Source organism: Nannospalax galili, unplaced genomic scaffold (genome assembly GCF_000622305.1).
Source record: "Nannospalax galili isolate Female #2095 unplaced genomic scaffold, S.galili_v1.0 scaffold380, whole genome shotgun sequence".
In the NCBI taxonomy this organism is placed as follows: Eukaryota; Metazoa; Chordata; class Mammalia; order Rodentia; family Spalacidae; genus Nannospalax; species Nannospalax galili.
The window spans coordinates 1,132,096-1,152,446 of NW_008348568.1; the positions used below are offsets into that span (position 1 = coordinate 1,132,096).

The 20,351-nt window shown below is 41.2% G+C and overlaps 2 protein-coding genes across 4 annotated transcripts in view; one reads left to right on the forward strand and one right to left on the reverse strand.

The window, feature by feature from the left end:
- Positions 1 to 16,874, reverse strand: part of Washc5 (WASH complex subunit 5) — a 56,720-nt gene extending 39,846 nt beyond the window's left edge. Inside the window, exons 1-8 of the mRNA XM_008845463.3 lie at positions 16,726 to 16,874; positions 11,255 to 11,552; positions 10,624 to 10,769; positions 9,600 to 9,684; positions 8,763 to 8,863; positions 5,181 to 5,373; positions 2,434 to 2,586; positions 1,536 to 1,649 (exon numbers count right to left, since the gene is read on the reverse strand). Of these exons, the coding sequence (XP_008843685.1) occupies positions 1,536 to 1,649; positions 2,434 to 2,586; positions 5,181 to 5,373; positions 8,763 to 8,863; positions 9,600 to 9,684; positions 10,624 to 10,769; positions 11,255 to 11,440 (978 nt within the window). The 5' untranslated portion in view covers positions 11,441 to 11,552; positions 16,726 to 16,874. The remainder of the gene's footprint in view (positions 1 to 1,535; positions 1,650 to 2,433; positions 2,587 to 5,180; positions 5,374 to 8,762; positions 8,864 to 9,599; positions 9,685 to 10,623; positions 10,770 to 11,254; positions 11,553 to 16,725) is intronic.
- Positions 16,875 to 16,908: 34 nt separating this feature from the next.
- Positions 16,909 to 20,351, forward strand: part of Nsmce2 (NSE2 (MMS21) homolog, SMC5-SMC6 complex SUMO ligase) — a 253,509-nt gene continuing 250,066 nt past the window's right edge. Inside the window, exon 1 of one of the 3 annotated variants that reach the window (XM_029569536.1) lies at positions 16,909 to 17,047. The gene's annotated coding sequence lies outside the window, so the exon portion shown is untranslated. The remainder of the gene's footprint in view (positions 17,048 to 20,351) is intronic. The other 2 variants (XM_008845466.3, XM_008845464.3) reach the window with 2 other exon arrangements.

Below are 20,351 nucleotides of genomic sequence, written 5' to 3' on the forward strand. Positions count from 1 at the left end.
TTGGATATTTTTTAAAGGAATATTGTACTTAGAATTCTGAGACTCAATCCTAGTTTGGGTTGTGACTAAACATTGACAGGTTTAGCCTCTTGCATTATTGGTTTCTTCAAATATCAAGTGGAGAACCGGGCTGGGTGGTTCTCAGATTCCTTGTTTCTTAATTTGGATGGAAAAGCAGCACAAAACTAGAAGCTCAACTGCTTGCTCTTCCTGTTGTGGCTGAAAAACGGTACAGAGCAGACATACTCAAAATGGGTCTTGTATGTAGCTCTGGCTGACCTGGTGTTTGTTATGTAGCCCAGGCTGGCCTTGAACTCACAGCAATCCTGCCTCAGTCTCTTGAGTGCTGGGATTACAGGCAGACACCAACACATCCAGCAGGCAAATGAAGCTTAATAAAAAAACAGATCTTAGGATGCCAAAATTGTGACTTTTCTAATCGGCCTTTTACAATACTGGTCATTTGGTTTTACTAAAGCAAGGGTCAAACGTTAATACTTGCTAAGTTAGTTTAAAACTAGTCAAGAAACTTCTTAAAATGCCACAAATGAGAAAATGGAAATTTGGAAAGGAACTTGAGCAATGAAAAATTAATGTGGTGACATTAGTAAGCCTGGAATGCCATTTTCTTTAATATGCTTCTAGGAGAGAAGCCAACATCGAAATTATTTTGTGCACTGTTTATGGAACTCAATCTATTTGAATAAAACATGACAGGTTTTGGAGCCAATATTGTTCTATCTACATTGGAAACTTTATAATCCAGACAGCCAAGACAAGGACTCTAACCATTAAGAAATATTAAATGTGTGCACTGGATAAAGGTCTTTTATTCCTGTCTACTCAGCTACTTTCTTCTGCCTAGTGTTCTTTTTAAAAATTTTTTTGATTTATTTGTATTTTGTGTATATGATTGTCTGCATGTAAGTACACCATGTGTGTGTATTGCCATGGAGACCAGAAAACAGTGTCAGATTCCCTGGAACTAGAGTTGCAGATGATGGTCAGCTGTCACGTGAGTGTTGGGAACCAAACCTGGGTCCTCTGCAGGAGCAGCCAGTGCTCTTAACCACTGAGCCATCCTCCAGCCCTATACCTAGTGTTCTTATTAAAGAAGCAGATATAGCCCTGTAACTTAAACAAACAGAAGGGATGATTTAAATTATAGTAACAGAATATTATCCACATTCAGCTACCAGCTCAGCATTCATCCGACTGCTAAACATCAATCCTGGCAACAGATGACGTCAGCTTTGTTCACAGAACATGGTCTTTACACAAAAAGAAACAAAGTCAACTATGCCCCTGTCACACTGATGCATTCTAGGTACTGAATCTGCCTTAGGACCCAGGTCTCCAATTTCCCCTAGTACATCAGTTTAAAAATCCATCATTATCTATGCAAGTCTACTGTACCTTCTACTTAGGTATCAAGATGTCTATGTAGACATTTTCCAAGTTCCTTAGCTCATTTCCTACTTCACAAATCAGACTTGCTGTGCCTAGAGGATTCTTCCTGGTTAGCAGGAACCTACCTGTTCTTTGACATTTGAGAGGTCCAGGGTATTGTTTAAAGCAGTCTTTGCAGCTTTGTAAGGCTCCCATGCATCAGCTAGATTAACTGTGATCCCCATATAAATACTGATTACCTGAAAAAGGAGACATTCACTCAGTATTTGCCCAAACATCTACTGGCGTCAAGGCAAGGGGTTGGGAAAATATTAAGGTCTATACAATCCTGACTGTTCTTTCCAGTTTAAAGGCTTACCAGTGAAAACCCGGGGTTTTCCAACTACACAGTTAAGGACTCTTCCTTGTGAGCACTTTGGAACAAGAGGGACGAGTCTGCTACTCATGGAAAGGGAGCTGAAATAAGGGTTTTCTTTTCAACTGAGGTGGATTAAGATTTTTGGATAAAGAAAAATAAAAGGGAAGAGAAAAACACTGACTAGGACAAGAGGTTTTCTTTAGTATTTTTATGCTCTAAAGTCTCAGAGTGTGCCTTTAATCACAATACTTGGGAAGCAGAGGCAGGCAGATCTCTGTGAGTTCAAGGTTAGTCTGGTCTACATAGCAGTTCTAGGCTGTAAGGGCTGCAGAGTAAAACCCTGTCTCAAAATAAAAAAATTGTAAAAAAGTCACTGAGTGGGGCTGACAAAATGGATCATCACGTACAGGTGCTTATAGTGCCTGAGTTTGAATAGAAGAGTTTTATTTTGTTTTTGATTTTTTGAGACAGAGGTCATGTAGCCTAGTCTGGCCTTGAACTCACCATGTAGCTGAGAATAACTCTGAACTCTGATCCTTCTGCTGCTACTTCCCAAGGGCTTGGATTACAGGTATGCATCACTCTATCTGGACTCTAGAATGCTAGTTCTGCTGCAAATTTTTTATTGAAGAATGTGTGTGTGTTGGGGGGGGGGAAATACTTGCCCAATTATCTGGAAAATATTTATCCACAATCTCTCTCATTTTTGCTTGGTGGGTGTGAAGAATGGAAGGTTCAAAATAGAGAGTCACGTAGAGCATGGCAGCCTGATTGGCCAGGGCAGTGCTACGATGCTCCGGCAGAGGGTAGGCAGAGACCTGCAAAACAACAGCCCAGAGAGGGAATTGCTGAAGAGCTGGCGTTCAGCTTCTAAAATCTCATCACCTCTCAGGATCCTGGACCCTTGAAGCAATTTTCAAGTTGTGGAATTATAACCAAGGTCTTCCTTATCTTGAGACCCCATAACATTCTCTTCATTTTCAGCATGACTCTTGCTACAATTGTTTCTTACAAAGAGAAAAAAAGGCTTAACCCTGCATCCCCTGCTCCCGCTTATCACCAATTTCTGTCCTTCCTATCACAAACAATCCCCTGTAACTAACTGAGAGACTCCAATTTTGTGCTGTAATTTTACCACTTCCTATTTGCTCAGCAACTCACTTAAATTTGACCTCATCCATCATCCCAATGGAATTTCTTTTTTTTCCTTTTAAAAATATTTTATTCATTATCTTTATTTTATGTGTTTGAGTGTTATGCCTGCATGTAGGTAGGTAAGTGGACCCGTGTCGTGTAATGCTCATGAAGGACAGAAGAGGCTATCGGATCCCCTGCAACTGGATACAGGCAGTTGTTAGCTGCCATGTGGGTGCTGGGATTTGAACCCGAGTCTTCTGCAAGAACAGTGTTCTTAACCGCTGAGCCATCTCTTCAGCCCCCACCAATGGAATTTCTTAACCCAGTTCAATGGCTGCTTTCTAGAACTCTCTCTTAAATTCATGTAGGAATGGAACTCTCTCCCGAGGTTTCTGATATCATCCTCTGTTCTCACCCTGCTTTGGGGAGTCCTCTTCTTCTGCCTGTTTTTTTTTTGCACACTTGCATTTCCCAGGTATTTATGTCCTTGTGTATTAGGAATCTTTGGTTATAGGGAGTACCTATCACCTTGAGTTATCAAAAGCAGAGATGGGGGAAAATTATCACAAGGATAGACACAGCAAGGAATATGGCCTGGCCATGGGAAGGGCCTGGGGCTGCAAACCAAGATACTTATTTCTTTCCCCTTGACGGGTCTGCCCAACCTTTCTGTCTCTCAAGACTGTTAGCATATCTGGCTGTGTGAGGCTGCCCCCTAAGCTTCAAATTTTGCAGAAATTATTTTATAGGCCCTGTTCCAATTCCTGGAGACAAGAGAATCAGATCCATCAGTCATGAACAGGGCTAGAGGTGGTGCAGATCAGAGTGGGATGGCACAGAGAACAAACACATTTTAAACTCTACGTTAATGGAGGTCATGGGGAGAAAAGAACATTTGTAACACACCGCCTGAAGAGTTGGATCATGGACTGAGTAAAAGGGAGAATGGTGGGATAAGAGGCAGCCAGCAAACATGGACTTCGACTTCATGCAAATCTGAATTCAAATATGGTTCTGCTATTCAGGTGTGTGACCTACAGGAGACTGGTCAAGGTCTCCAAGTCTTATTCTTCTCCATGGAGATAATGTCATCTGCTTTTCAGGATTGTTGTAGGCAATGGAGAAAATGGTATGTGAACAAATCTTCTATGAGGCTGATTTAGACTTAATTTTCAGTGAATGGCAATAAATATTATAAAGTCCTGCTATCTACAGGTAGTTCTGATTTTGAATGCTACAGAACACCTCTAAGTATTTATTATTTGTATTTATAGTACTATAAAACAGGAAAGCGGGAAACATTTTTTAAAGAAAAGTGGAAAGATTTATATGATTTGGAGAGAGCATGGCTATGTTCTTTGGTCTTTTTCTTAGACAGTGAACAATACACACACTGGTGAGGAAAATGAGTCCCCTTTCAGATGCCACAAGATCTTTCCAGCCCTGCCTGTGCAGGATGCCAGCTCTGTCTGGACTGTCCTTCTGTCACTGCTACATGCTTTGGGGCACCCTGGACTTCCTAAAAGATAAAACTCAGCTTACTCTAGGGTCACTCCTAGTGCATGTCTTCTTTCTTAAGCTACAAGTCCACCATGTGTAGGGATCAAAGCCTACCATCTTTGGTGATGAATCCCCAGCACCTAGCACATTAATGAGCATATAATACACATTCAATAACTATTTCTTGAATAAATGACTAAAAGAATTCCCCTTCTTTCCAAATGTTCAAATCTCATCTTCTTCCTGAAGTCTCTGATTCTGCCAAAATATATTCTGATTCTTCAAAATATATTTTTTTAAATATTTCTTTTTTTAGAAGAAGCATTTCATTACAGCTTTAACATACTCAATTAACAGTTTCCAGAGCAAAGCTACATCTCCTTCAAAAGTGGCTATAAAATTTTTAGGTTCACTGTTTTAAAAAAATATTTTATTATTTTTATTTTTTTTGTGTGAGTGTATTGCCTGCATGTATGTGAGTGCACCTGTGTTGTGCAATGCCCGAGGAGGTCAGAAGAGGGTGTCCAATTCCCCTGGAGCTGGAGTTACAGACAGTTGTTAGTTGCCATATGGGTACTAGGAATCGAACCCAGGTCCTCTGCAAGAGCAACCAGTGCTCTTAACCACTGAGTCATCTCTCCAGCCCCTCAAAAGTTTTTAAAAATAGTCTCTAGCTGCTGTTTTGACTCTCTTAGGGAAAGAAGAAAGGAAAGGAATAATTCAGGACAAAAGTGAATTCCAATTCTAATTTTTGAATTAAGGTGCAGATCCCTACCTGGTTGTAAATGTCATCAGATCTCAGCCTCCCAATGACCATGCTGATGAAGGTTTCATTGATAGGCACTCTCTGGAAATAGCTCTCGGGATAGTTGGGAGGTCTTTTGGCTCCTGGCTGGCTAGAATACCCTGTACTTCTCAGCAGCTTACAAATATCATCCATATTTGAATCAGCAGAGGACCGAGCGGCACTGAGTCATATTAGCAGTGGGAAATGAAAGGGTCAAGCAAATCATACGTGTTAGAAACAGAAGTCTAAAAGCAGAGAATTCCATTTAGATATGACTACGAGTCAATTTAGATCCTTACAATTCAAAACTATATATTTGAAAAGCCTGTTTGAAGGACAGCTATCAGTTTTCTTTTTCTTTCTTTCTTTCTTTTTTTCTTTCTTTCTTTTCTTTTCTTTCTTTCTGTCTTTTTTGAGACAGGTGAGACAGGGTCTCCCTGTAGCTCCAGCTGGCCTGGAACTCACTAGGTAAACCAGGCTGGCCTGGAACTCACAGAGATCTGCCTGCCTCTGTCTCCCAAGTGCTTGGAATAAAGGCCTGCGCCACCATGCCTGGCTTCAGTTTTCTATAAAGGTCTACAATCCCTTTCCCCAAATCCCTAGAGCTAGATTTGTTTCATAACACAGCATTTTTCAAATGTAAGAAAGTAATATGTTATTTGGATAATAGACTACAGAATACAACAGTAGGGTTTGAGTTGGCACCTCAAGATGTTAACAGTTACAGAGTACTAAAATTTACCTCATAGAAGTGAGGTAAGTGAAGACTACAGATAGCCTCACATCTGTCCTGAGTAACTTTTGCCTCCAACAGACTTCAGGTTCAGGTGTGACAGCCAAATGAGTATGCATGTGTACCTTTATATGTGTAGGTGTATTAGATGTGTATATAATTAATACATACACACACAGACACACACACACATATTTGGATTATTTGAAACAGAGTCTCATTATGTAGCTCAAGCTGGCTTCAAACACTAGCAATCCCCTTGTATCAGTCTCCCAAGTGTGGGAATTACAGGTGTGCATTAGCACACCTAAAATTGTATATTCATTTTTCAGAGTTCTATGATTTCAAAGTTATGGATAAAGAATGTGAAACTCAATGAACATTTTACAAATTAAAAAAATCTTTTAAAATTATGTTAATGTGGCATTTATGTTACTTAGTTTTTCTTGGGAAGATACAGCGATCTAGTAAAAATATCTGTAATTTTCAGGGTAATGAGCTCTAAAAGAAATGAACTTGACTTAAACTATCTTAGACTTGAGATTTGATGCGAGACTCTCCTTTACCACAATCCTGAGATGCAACTGTTTAGTGTTGCATTAATAATGGGAGCTCACATCCCAATGAATTAGCTATTGTTCCTCAAGGGACAAAGCTGGATTTCTCAAAGCTAAGGTTGACAAGCAATTTTTTTTTTTCTTCCTCACATTTTCTATTGTTTTTGTTTCTCTGGGTACTCTCAGGATATGGGCAAGGCCATTCAAGTTTCTCTTTCACATTTATTCCTTTGCCAAAAGGTGATTCAAGTTTCATTTCAAAAACATGAATACGTAAAACAGCTTATGGATGAATCACTGTGAGTGAGTGCTGGTGGTCAATCCTTTCAAAAACAGAACTGAAAGGAAGTGGGCCAGTCAAACAAACAGAGCTCAATTAATCAATTTACAGAGGAGACAGAGAAGTACCAAGTGTTGCCAAGCATAGAATGTCCCTTTCTATAGAGGACCTGTCTCAACCTGTTTGTGAATTCTATTCTACATATCTTCTTTTTTTTTTTTTTTTTTTTTTTTTTTTTTAAAAAAACACTTTTTTTTTTTTTTTTTTTTTTTTTTTTTATTTTTTTTTTTTTTTCAGACAATACCATTGTCTCATTTCCACTGTGGTTTAAATTTCTCAGTTTTATTATCGGGCTTAGAAAGAGGAGTGTCCTTTTTTCAAAGCAGCGCTCTCACCCCGTTTGTAATTTTTTTCTTATGCATGTTCTTTTTTTTTTTTTTTTTTTGGTCTTTTAGAGACAGGGTCTTCCTGTAGCCCCAGCTGGACTGGAACTCACTATGTAGACCAGGCTGGCCTTGAACTCACAGAGATCTGACTGCCTCTAACTCCCAAGTGCTGGGATTAAAGGCATGCACCTCCACACCCGGCTACTCTTCCTGTCTTTAGCCTAAGTTTGTACATGGCCAATGCTTATTGACTCACTTTGTCCCTGAATCTATTTCTGCCATTTACCTTGGTGTGTGTGTGTGTATGTGTCTGCTTGCATATATGTTCACCTGCAGGCAGATGCCCATGGAGGCCAGAAAAGGGTGTCAGATCCCCTGGAGCTGGAGTTATAAGCAGTTGTGAGCAGCCTGACATGGGTGCTGGTGCAGGAATGACTCAAATTGGACAGAATCTGGACTTTGAATTAGTCTTGAAAACTCATTGAACAATGTGCTCTCATGACCTGGACACCTAATCTTGATTCCTAATTTGCTACTCTACCCCAAGGTAATGAATGAATGTGGGTATCCTTGAGAATTAACCTATAAAAGCTCTGAAAGGCAGTACTCTCATCTGCACTGAAAACATTGAGAAAAGATGCTTGACACTGTGTATGAGATATTCTAGAACTAGGGCTAAAAAGGCAAAGCTGTCTGATAGAGAAGGGTGGATTCAAGTTTGTAGTTCCCAATTGAATAAAAGTATGGGTGAGGCCTGACTCAGGGACACAGTTCTAGGGCAAAGTTCCAAGAGACATCTGGGGGAATGGGTGTCCTCCAGGATCGGGCTCACTCTTGAAAACTAAAGTTAAGAGTCAGGCTGCTTTATTCAGGTATGCTGGGAACTGAACTCTGGTTCTCTGCAATAGCAGCAAGTGCTCGTAATCACTGAGCTATCTCTCTAGCCCCATGTACCCAGTTTTTAACTCTTTATTCAAAAGACCAAAAACCTATATGTGAAGTGTTGAAATTAAAAAGCTGTTGAAGTGGCTCCTTAAGACCCTACTTCCTGCAGGTGCACCACTCTGCAGACTCACGAACATAAGACTCAGGGTATGTATCGTTGTTTTTGTGTCTGGGTCTATGTATGTACAGGGAGAATTCACTTTGAACCTTATCCAGAATGACAATTGTTTGGTCACCTATAGGAAAATGACAACAGAAAGCTCATTCATTTCTTTATGTGCACCAGAGTCTTATTTGAAAATAAAATCATTAAAAAAACAAACTTAAAAAGCAGAAAGAATGTTCATTAACACTTTCAAAATTCCTTAAAACTTATCCTGAAGAGTCAAAATTCAGATTCTTATTTCATAAAACAATTGCATTATCATCATTAGGTTTCTATATGTTTAAATCTATATAATATAGTATTTTATGTATAGTACATAGTTTCTATGGAATGATACCATGATAAAGAGTAACTGCTATACCTCTGAACACATTCGGAAGATGTAATGTCTTTCCACATCCTACACCACCTATCTTGCTGCTGTTTGCAAAAATACTACAGGAACATACAATGCATTTCATCAATAGCAGAGTTTGAGGGTATGCAAACTAGCCCACGAATACCTGTATCGATAGTAAGAAACCAGCATTCTTTCTCTGACTTCTCCTTCAATCTTTTGGTCGATGACCAGCAGCATAACTCCATATAAGTACAGAGCTTCACACTAGGAAGAAAAAGGACAAAGGCCAAACTCCTAGGTGTGCACATTTGTATGGTGTGAGGCTGACAACATGGTCATATTCCTCCTAAGAGCTGTACTCATGCTTCAAGGTAAATGTAGGTTTTCCTGCAAAGGACTCTCAACAGCTATGCAGAATAGGCATTGAAAATTTACTCAAAATAAATTTTAATTCAAGGTGATTACCTTTCCTTGCTCTATTTTTGATATTTTGCTTGGGATAGCAAAATGGAATCCCAATCCTATGACTATTTGCTCATCAAAAAGGCATTCATACAATTAAAAACATTTCTTCTTTTTTATTTGTTTGTTGTTTGAGGCAGGTCTCATGTATCCTAGCCTGGTCATGAACTCTTAGGTAGCTAAGGATAACCTTGAACTGACCTTCCAAGTGCTGAGATTATAAGTATGTGTCACCACACCTGGCTCTAACAGACATTTCTTAGATGGTCACCATGTATTAGGTACCAAGCTAGATGTCTGGGATGCAAAAAGTAAAGAAGATTGAATTCTTATACAGAGGAAACTTATAACCTGAACATAATCTTTTATTCATTAGCGATTTTAGCAAGTAACGACAATGTTTTAAATTCAAATATGGACCTGCCAGTTAGAAAACAATTATCAGGCTTTTTTTGTTGTTGTTGTTTAAAGAACAGTATTCTGTATATACTGAGGCTATATTTCACATTCCTGAATTTCTTTTTACAGTCATTCTTACTAGAAGTTGCCTTCCATCTTCATTGAGGAGCACCGTTTCTAAGGTTTGCTGAATATAAACACCTTCACTGAGATCATCAAGGTATCTAGAAATGAAATGCCAAGGCAAGTTATTTACATAAATAGAAGATAAAAATTTTTGATAAAAAGATGTTTAAAAGGTAAGGCAGGATACCAGGAATTCTGGCTTCAGGAACTCTGTAGTTATGAATCTCATTAATCTATGAGCTATAACTCATGGTGATTTGGGATCACAGGTTGATACTTCTGATTGTTCCAAAGAATAATCCCTAATGCTGAGTTATGAAATAGAAGCATTGTAGAAGCAACGGCATTGAATGTGGAATAGGAATTAGAGGTCAATGAATAGTAAACTCCTAAGAACTGTTCATATGGTGCTAGAGGCTCATAATCCCAGTTATTCAGGAGTCTGAGGCAGAAGGATTGCAAGTTCAAGGTCTTGTCTCAAAAGAAAAAAAATGTTAATGTATAAGACAAATTTACAAAAATAAGTTACCTTTTTCTATGTCTCATATGTAGGATCACAACTAGAAGGTTGAAAGCCAGATATTAGTATAAAGCAACTTTATTATGATACTTCACAAGAACAGGAAATTATAATGAAGCAAACATACTTAAGAAGGGAAAAAGACAGTGACACATGGCATGAATGAGCTTAACATTAATGCTGGAATAACTCAGAAAGGTCTACATGCCCTACTGGGCCTTCTCCCTCTCCACTGTTTACTGCCAGATAAACTGTTAAAAAAATTTGTCAGGGGGCTGGAGAGATGGCTCAGCAGTTAAGAACACTGGTTGTTCTTGCAGGAGACCTGGGTTCAAATCCCTACACCCACATAGCAGCTAACAACTGTCCATAACTCTAGTCTCAGGGGATCCGACAGCCTCTTCTGACCAATGCGGGCATTGTACGACATGGGTGCAGTTACCTACAGTCAGGCAATACATGCATACACATAAAATAAAAATAATAAATAAAATTTATTTAAAAAATTCGTCAATACCTGTTCAAGTCTACAATGTATTTATGCACACTTTGAAAGGCTAAATAAAATCTGGTCACAATTTCTATGTTGTTTTCTCGAAATTCTTCATCTAAATCCTGTAACTCTGGTTTAGCTTCCAGTTTGCTTTCCCATAACTCTGGACCCTAAAAAGAAAACACATTTGTGCGAAAAGTCAGTAAAGGCGTATTTCTTGGAAACAATTTCTAGATAGTCTTAACATTTTATTATGCTCTTACACATTAAAAATTAAACCAGAGCAATAAACACAATGAAGCCTAGTAATAGTAATAGCAGAGGTGATAACATAATAAAATAAAAGCCTAGATTCAAAATTCCTCTGGGCTGAATCTCATCCAAGAGTAGCATGCTTTAAATATAGGTTACTCCAAGGTAAAATGCATCATTAAAGTGTTTTTTAAATTTGTTTATGTTAGTACTTCCCACAGTACTTCTGTTTTATTCTTGAGTTGAGAGCTGATGTTAAATTTGGTTCAAATGCTTTCCAGTTTAACTCTCCCTCCAGTTTAACTCTTCATACCTATTTGACCTCTTCTAGCTGCATAGTTCCCAGAGAAAACACATTTTTGTAAAAAAAGACAGTAATACAAATGCCATAGAGGGAAAGTACCTTAAAATAGCTGAAGTCAAATATGATATCTCCATATTTCTGCTGGTCAGCTCGGTCTTTTAGCCTGAACACAGCAGGAATAAACTCAGAGAGCCGCAGCACCTCAGCAATGATGGCATTGCCACAGGAAACGATCCTCAGGATAGCCTGGCCACAGAGGTTGTTTTCAGCCAGGAAGTCCAACATCGTGGGACTCCAACCTTGATGGTGGAAATGATTAATGGGCTTCAGAGTTGGGGTCTGTAGAACATGAAGTAAAACCAGGTCTGTGGACCAAATGACTGCTCCATTAAAGAACCTGTATCAAAAAAGAAAAACATTAATCATTTTTAAAGGAAATAAGTATATATGTTTTTGAAAACGTAAGTCACTGAAAAACCACAACAAATAATGAGTTCTGATAGGAAGAAAGGGCATTCATTCTCCATTCTTCAAGGAGAGATGAATGATCATGCTCAGTTCACTCCCTTCCTTCCTTCTTCATTCAGTTTGGTAACCCTGTCTATGGAATGGCTTCATCCACATTCATGGTAGCTATTCCTTCCTCAATTAAACTTCTCTGGAGACATCCCTAAGACAGACCCAGAGGTATGTCTCCTAGGTGATTCCTATTCCAAATCTAATCAAGATAAAAATGAGTATGACCCAGAACACAGGCCTTTGCTAGAATCACAGTCTTGGCCACTTTTTCTGCCCTTTATCTACTTCCCCTAAGGAAAAAAGGCTATAGCTTGTCTCTAAGCCAAAGGGGTGCCAAAATCATGTGTGGCTCTAGTGTGCCCTAACTGCACAAGCTATGCCCCACTATGTGATATTCTAGTAGGTAACTGCAAACACTGTAATAGTTCTCAGAGACACATCTCAACGCATCATTTAAGGCATTTATTCAATAAATCTATAGCTATAAACATGTCTGATATTCCTTTTAAAATTTCAGATGTGGTTTCTAAAATTCTGTGAAGGTAATTTACCAACATTATATCAAATTGGTTTAAAAAAGAATCAGCAAAAAGAGGAAGTGCTCAAGAATGGGCTCAAAATAAGTATCCAGGAGTGGTAGTGCACCCCTTTATTCTCAACACTCCGCATTTAAATGTCTGGCACTGTGCTCAGAATCAACTACTCATTTTTCATTCACTAAGAATGATTTGAACATTTAGCATATTAACTATTGTAATTATGGTTAACAGGTCTTTCTTCTAAGAGTTCTTGAAGGCAAAGATCTATCTTTTTCCCCAACCACTGTGTGTACCTCTTTGCTGGGTTGGAGCTGAAGGTGTTTATGTAGCGAACTTTCTAGTGCACTGGTTCACAAGTCTGGATGCAAAACAGAATCATCTAGAATCTTAGATTCTGCTATGTAGGTAGAGGTAATCCTAAACACCTTATTTTTAAGAAGCTCCCAAATTGATTCTGATGTGAAGCCAGAATTATTAGAGTAGAGGATGGCTGGTTCTGAGGAAAACTGCAACAAATATACAGGAAGTTAGCAATATTATTTTTTGCATGGTAAGTATCAGAAGGAGGCTTATAAGAGGTGGTGTCCGCCACCACTGGCAGGCTTCAGTACTATTGAGGAGAAAGTCCCAGAGAAAAGAGGCAGCAAAAAGAGGAAGTGCTCAAGAGTGGGATCAAAATCAGTAGCCAGGTGTGGTAGTCCACGCCTTTAATCCCTGTACTCAGGAGACAAAGGCAGGCAGAGCTCTGTGATATCAAGGCCAGCCTGGTCTATATATGGAGTTCCACGCTACAAGGAGACCCTGCCTTAACTCTGCCCTCACCGCCCCCCCCCAAAAAAAGATAAACAGGAGCACCCATTCACCCATCAGCAGGAGTCCTTTACTGATCTTCTATTGGGAAGATATTCTGACTATCAACCTTTAGTAGAATGAAGGTTCCTAGGAACTCAGAGTTTGAGAAAGCTATCCAGAGGCTATAAGGAAACATATTTTAGAATATAACACTTAAAACCTTTTCTATGACAAATAATTTGGAAGATAGATTTGAAATGCAGAAGGCAAGGAATGCACAGGGTAATTCACAAAGCATAATCCACATGAGAAAGCACCGTCTGAAAAGATCCTTAGCCGAACAGCAGCAAAGGAATTACAGATTAAGTAATCACCCCAAATCACTGTACTTACACGAGGCTGGCAACGACTCAATGACTCTGTTCTAGGTAAGAGTGGGAGAAGAGCTTTGTGTGAAAAATGTGAATTGTTAAAATTTTTAATAACGTGAGCCAACATTTACTAAATACAAAATACATGCTTTTTGAACTGGTGATCTCATGCTTTGAATTCTATTCCTAGAAATATGAGCACCAGTAATCCAGAGATAGGTACAAGGATATTTCCTGTAGTATCATAAACATGCGGACAAAGCAAATGCTTATCAGGAGGGAAAATGTAATTTAAGCATCCCTTAACAGCTCTCTGCTCCATCTTACTGTGAAGCCCAGGCTGGCCGTGATCTCATAATCTTCCTGTCTCAGCTTCCCTAGCACTGAGATTATAGTGGTATGGATGCCATGCCTGGACATATTGGAGAATTTCTGAGAGCTACTTATTGAATGGAAACTTTAAGATGCAGAAATAAGGCCTGGCATGGTGGTGCCTTTAATCCCAGCATTCAGGAGGCAGAGGCAGGCAGATCTCTGTAAGACTGAGGCCAGCCTGGTCTACATAGCAAGTTGGGGCTACAGGGAGATCCTGCCTCAAAAAGACCAAAAAAAAAAAAAAGTTTTTTTTTTTTTTAAAGAAAAATCAATACATGCCAATAGAGAGAAAAAACACAATGAAAAGTTGGTGGAGGGCAAGCATGAAGAGAACAGAAGCAGCCAAATAACAGGGTCAGGGGTGGGGAAGTGAGAGGGGAGACTTAAGAATGAAATCAACTAATCTACAAGTAGTCATTAGTACATGTGAAATTGATGCACACAGCAAAACCTCAGAGCATCTCATAGCTAGACAGACTGCATCTTCTACATACCTGAATTAGAGACAAGTCAGCAAAACTGCTTCATGACATATCCATTTCCCTTTTTCCTAGCATCCTCCCACAGATAGTGAGGAAATAGTAGTTGTAAAGTGAGATGGCAGAGGTATGGTCCAGGTAAGACAGAAGGAAGGGAAAGGCTTACAATATTAAATATCTCCCTGGACTTGGAGGTTTCAGAAAATCTTAGAAGTAGGCAGTATGTTTTACCAGCCCATTTCTTAGTATGTCCTTCTAGAAGACTTGGGCACCTGCCTGTCGACCCCTCAGTCTCAGTAGGTAGGTGAGCCAAGCCTTCTGCTTAGCATAACTAGCTGCCAACGATGGCTCCCTACAACCCTTGTCATGTGGATGGCAGGGTGGACCATCTTTCTCTATCTTTCACCATGGCTGCCATGCTTATTTCTTCCTCACACTGGAGACTACAAGTTCAAGAGGAAAGTACGAGCAGGGCTGGTTTCTTCTCAGGCCTTTCTCCTTGGCTTTTCCCACACAGTCTTCCCTCTACGTTTCTGTATCTAAATTTTCTCTCTTATAAAGATATCACTCATATTGGATTGGGGCTAACTCCAACGGCCTCATTTTAATTTATTCACCTCTTTAAAAGATACTATCTCCAAATATAGTCACATTCTGAGGCATGGGGGGGGAGCTAGAGCTTCAACATTAGAATTTTGAGGGGATACACCTCAACTCTTAAAAACTGACACCCTATAGGGAATGATGGTGGCCATGCCATTAATCTCAGTACTTGGGAAGCAGAGACTTTTGAGGCCAGCCTGGTCTACATAGCAAGTTCCAGACCAGCCAAGGCTACATGGTGAGACTCTGCCTTATCACACATAACTTGGGAGCAGTGACCACACCATTCCAAGAGGAGCCTTGAGAAGGCCTGACACCACCTGCTTGGTTCTTGGTGCTTCCATGTGGGATGCCTGGCTATCCTGCTGGGATTATAAAAGTGGAGAGGCTGAGTCCTGACATGAGATGGAAGAGAATCAAGGAAAGGAGTGACAGTGAAAATGAAGGTGTCACCACAAAACCCAGGTTAAACTGGAGGTGTTCCAGTTATCCCCAGCACTTTAGAGCATCCTACTGGAGGTGCTGGACATGCCAGTGAAGTGGCCATATCTGAAATTCCTGAACCACAGAATCTTAATAAAAAATGGTGATTGTTTTGAGTAACAAGAAGTGTTGAGGTCGTTTGTTATGGAGCCAAGATGCAGTACTGTAAAAGAGTGTAAGTTATCAACTTAAATGCATACGTTATAAATATTATGTCATACTTCATCTTCAAAAATGCGCCACAGTCGTTTTTTACTTTTGCACAGTAATGGCAAGGCACCTATTTCTATACTCTGCTGCTGCATTTCCTCCCATCCCCATCTTGTCGGCTGTCTGCTTCCATAGGTTGTTGAGGTTATGGCATTTATCTTACATTTGGGAAAAGATAATTGCGCCAGAAAAACCAAAAGAACACATGTAATTTTTCATATGCCAAGTATAGGAGGTTCTTTGATAGAGGCCTGTTCATACCAGAGCAATGAACAGAGTGACTAAGGCAAGGAAAAGAATTTCCTAAGAAGCAATGAAAAGGGGCCGGAGAGACGGCTCAGTGGTTAAGAGTGCTGTCTGCTCTTGCAAAGGACCCGGGTTTGATTCCCAGCACCCACATGGTGGCTACAAACCGTCCTTAACTCCAGAATTTCTTCAGAGAATTAAAGTGTTCCGGACAAAGCACTGCTGACCCAACTCAGAGGACAAAAAGATGGGACTATTATCTTTTCACAAAACCTCAGTTCCAAAAGAAAGTAAGTACTGGCTCCACAAATCCATTATGATGAACAAAACATATAATGGTTGTGGGCAGGGTAACTATTAATAGCGTATATTTTCCAGAAAAGTGTGGAATAAGAGCATCATTCTAGTCTGCTTCATGACTCTGGGGAAAAACAGGTGAAGAACACCTAAAGAGGTGTCCCTGGTTCTGGATGAAGGCAATAAAACTCCCTCCATCCCCATAATCTATATAGAAATTAGGAGACCAAATTACATCTCTGGGCAGCTATTTTCCTTTCCCTGTGCAATCACAGAAGAATCAAGACTCAGAGGACTTTTTCTTTTTTTTTAAATGCAAAGGACTTTGGCACAAGTGACTGGAATTACCGTGCAGAGTAGAGCTACTTGCCCAAACTCACAGCTCATATCAGAACATGTATTCAAACCCCCTCTCGTGTAAAGGCCCTCAGCGACCACTCACTCGGGTTTTAAGTGGAAGATCAATCAGATTAGCAGGGCACCGCGGCCCGGAAGCGTGGAAATCTCCACTAAAGCGCCAAAGGAGTGTGCAAAAATGATTTCCACCAGGCCGGAGGTGAGAGGGGCTGCAGTTCCAGCCCAGCAGGCTTGGAGTCCTGCGCCCAGTGGTTCACCCGGACACCAGGCGAGGAAGGGCCGAAGGGCCGCGGACCCACCTGTCAGCCGGCAGCGCAAACTCGGGATCCCCTCCCCCGCCGCAGGGGTACCTCAGTGTCGCCGGAGGTAGGTTTCAAGCTGGCAGGACCCCGGCTTCCGCCCCGGCGGCTCCAGCCCGTCACATGACCTAGGGGTGGGAAGGAGAGCGCAGTAGGGCCGGGAGTCGGGGGGGTGGTGTGCATGTGATTGTTGGCGGGCGCGGGCTGATGACGCAGAGCGCGCGGGTCGTTTCAGTGCCTGGAGAAGAAAGCTGAGAAAAGGAGTTGGGAGTCAGGCCTGCGACGTGCAGCTGGATGTAGCTTTCCTAGGTCTGGCTTCCCGGTAAGACGGAAGCGAGCACCGCGATGGCGAGGGCGGGCTGTGTGCCCTCCCCCTCAGGATGGTGGGCCGCGTCGCCCCCCTCTCCCCCCTCCAGATGGCAGGCCGTGTCGCCTCCTTCTGCCCCTCAGGGACCCTGGGCTGGAGCTATGGATCTTTTCACCCACAGCAGTGACAGCGCACACGTTACCCTCTAGCTCCTGCCGCCACTCCATCCTTCGTCCCTGAAGGCAGGTGGAAAAAGATCAGGAATTTATGACAAAAATATGGTTTGAACTGGTTTTACAAGCAGAACCTTGAACTGGTTCAGATGCGCGCAGGGGGCCGTTTCGCTTCAGCGAAGGTCGATGTGCAGAGTAGCGCCTGGGCACACCGATGGTGGAATTGGTGGTGGTTTTTGACCACCAATTGGTAACTTGGCGAATCCTCCCTGACCACTTAGTCGTGTGAGATGTTTTACTAGAATATGCCTGTGTTCCCGTTCAGGGAGGTCCCAGAATGAAAGATTTGAGCAGATAGCTGTGATAAGTTTTTTAAATAGAAATACGTGTTAGGAATAGTGAGAGTATGAAGAAGGGAAGGAACCATGTGTGAGGGAAGGGTTCCGAGAGAAGGACGTGTGCAGCCTGACATGCTGAAAAAGGAGACAGCCCTATTGAAGTTGTATAAGACTACTTTGGATTTAAAGGCCAATAGCCTAACTAAAGTGTTTGTTCTGTGGCTGCTATCATGCTGTACAGAAACAGGTAGAGCAGTGTTTTATATTTTACAGGAATGTGGCTCAGATGACGTCAAATCTTCCAGGATTATCAGGGGAGGCAAAATAGTGTGTTGAGCCTTCTGAGCAAAATAGCCCACACAGTAAGACCTTAGGAAATCTATAACTTTGATATAAATTGTCTCGGAGACTACAGGCCCTGGAAACAAAGATCAGTGTTATTGGGAGAAAGATCAAGAAGAGGTCCATTGAAACCAGTGTTTCTCAAACAATGCAGTATTGACATTTTTGGGCCAGATGATTCTTTGTAGTGAGGGTCTGTTAGCTTTCTGGGGTGTTTAGCATACCCGTGGCTTTTACTCCATGGATGCTCTGTGGATACAATCCCTCCCTCCCAGTGTCAACAACCAGAAATGTTTCTAGATGATATTTAAATGTCCCTTGGGGAGGACTGCCCCCCAAAAGCCCCAATTTAAACCCAGACCCAAGGGATGTTGTTAGAGTGTTTAGACATCTACAAACCAAATACTGTAACCTAGTAGCTTATAAACATCACAAAGTAGCTTCTTTACATTTTGGAGACTGAGAATTCCAAAATGAAGACACCTTCAAACTCAGGGTCTGATGGAGACCTGTTTTCTGGTTTGTGGCTGGTATGTACATGCTGTGTCCTCATGGTGTGGAAGGGCAAGACAGCTCACCGGAGCATCCTTTATAAGAGAACTAATTCCATTCAAGAGCATGGATTCCATTCAAGAGCATGCATTACCAATTTTCACCTCCCCCAAGGCCTTACCTTGTAATACCAACACTTTGGATTTTAGGATTTCAACATATAAATTGGGGATGAGGACCCAGATACTCAGACTTTAGCAGATAGATGAAGTTAGGACAGATAGTGAAATGAAGAAAGTACAGTGGAAGGAGGATGAACAGTTGTGAATTGGGGCTTTAGACAGTATATATGAAAGAGATCGAAGGATGAGAGATAAGGGCCTGACTGAGGCTAGAGGAGGGAGTGGGAGCAGAAATACTGTTCCCTGATAGAGAGATTAGGATGGCAGGAGTGGCCTTGATGAGAGCAGGTCCAGTTAAGTGGGAGAGCAGAAGTATGGTAGGTACTCAGGAGAAGAGTCAAGAAAAGAGGATTTTGAGACAAATGGAAGCAAGCCTACAGGAGGTTTTGGCTGTCAGAATGAACACAGAAGCAGGGGCAGTAAGCAGGAGGGGTGACTGGAGAATGCTTTCCTTTAAGGTGAAAGAGCAGTCCGTTCCTTTGCTGTGGGGGATGGTGCACGGGAGGTGAAAATTGGTAATGCAGGAAATCAAGAGAGTTACTTGGAGATGGAAGGAAGGAGATCTAATAGAAAGTGGGGTGGTCTTCAGAGCAGGTACAGTTCACACAACAAGGGAAGGTGGGGTCTGAGGCTGGTAGTTGGGGAGGGAAGCTTCTGCTTCCTCAGTGAAATGAGGAAATGGGGCCTTTAGTTCTGGGTACAAATGAAAGAGGAGGTGTCAGCAGCTTGTATCAACTGGAGTCATCAAAGAGGACAAGCCAGGTATGCTGGGTCACACCTGTAATTTCAGCAGAAGAAAATCAAAGTGCCCATTTTCAGTAATCGGTAAAAATCCAAGTTATATGCCCTTAGCAACTATTTGTTCTGTGGGTTCCTGACAGCCTTTTCCTCAGCCAGCATGCCCTTTCTCATTAGCTCTCTATCAGTGAAATGTCTTCCTTACCCTTTAAGATCAGTCAGTGATCTAAGAAGTCAAAACATTTCCTCATCTGTCCCATCATTTTGCAGGTACTCAGTGTTGTATTTAAATATCTGACCCCTTCTTAACTTTTGAACCCTTAGGGAGCAGAGGCTGAATATTTCTAGTCCTTCAGACACTGCCTGGTGCATGTTAGGTTTTCATTGAATTGGAATAAACCAAGTGATACATGAAAATAAAAGTCTTGAGAGTGCTCACCTTGAAAAACCACTGTATTCTCATGCCCAGAGAAGTGCCGGGTATTTAAGAAAACAATTGAATGTTTGTTACCTGAGTTACTTGAATTGGGACTGTATTCTCATGCCCCGGGAAGTGCCCAGTATTTAAGAAGACAATTGAATGTTTGTTAACTGAGTTACTTGCATTGGCAGTGAGTTGTATTCTAAATGTTTATGTTAAACTGACACTTCAAAAATAAAAATCAGCATCTTAGGCACCTCTATGCCCTCCCCTTTTCTGCCCTGTGTTTTTTAGTGAGTCTAAGGATTGACATGGGAAGGCCTCAGTACTTGCTTGTGGAATAAATGAATGACCCTAATTCATAAAGCAATAGTTGAGAAACTACAGTAGCAGTCCAGATGTAAAATAAATAAAGCTGGGGATTATGAGAGGAGAAAGTGTTAGAGATACTGCACAGCTCCCAGCTCTAGAAAGGAAGAACGAGAGCAAGTCCTGTTAACAAATTCCAGATAGGGTGCTAGATCACACCATGGGTGCTGCTGATTCCTCTTCATAGAGGGTCAGAAGGACTTGCCAGTTAGCCTGTGGTCCCAAAGAAATAAAGCTGCACAGTCCAGTTCTTTAGATGGCTTT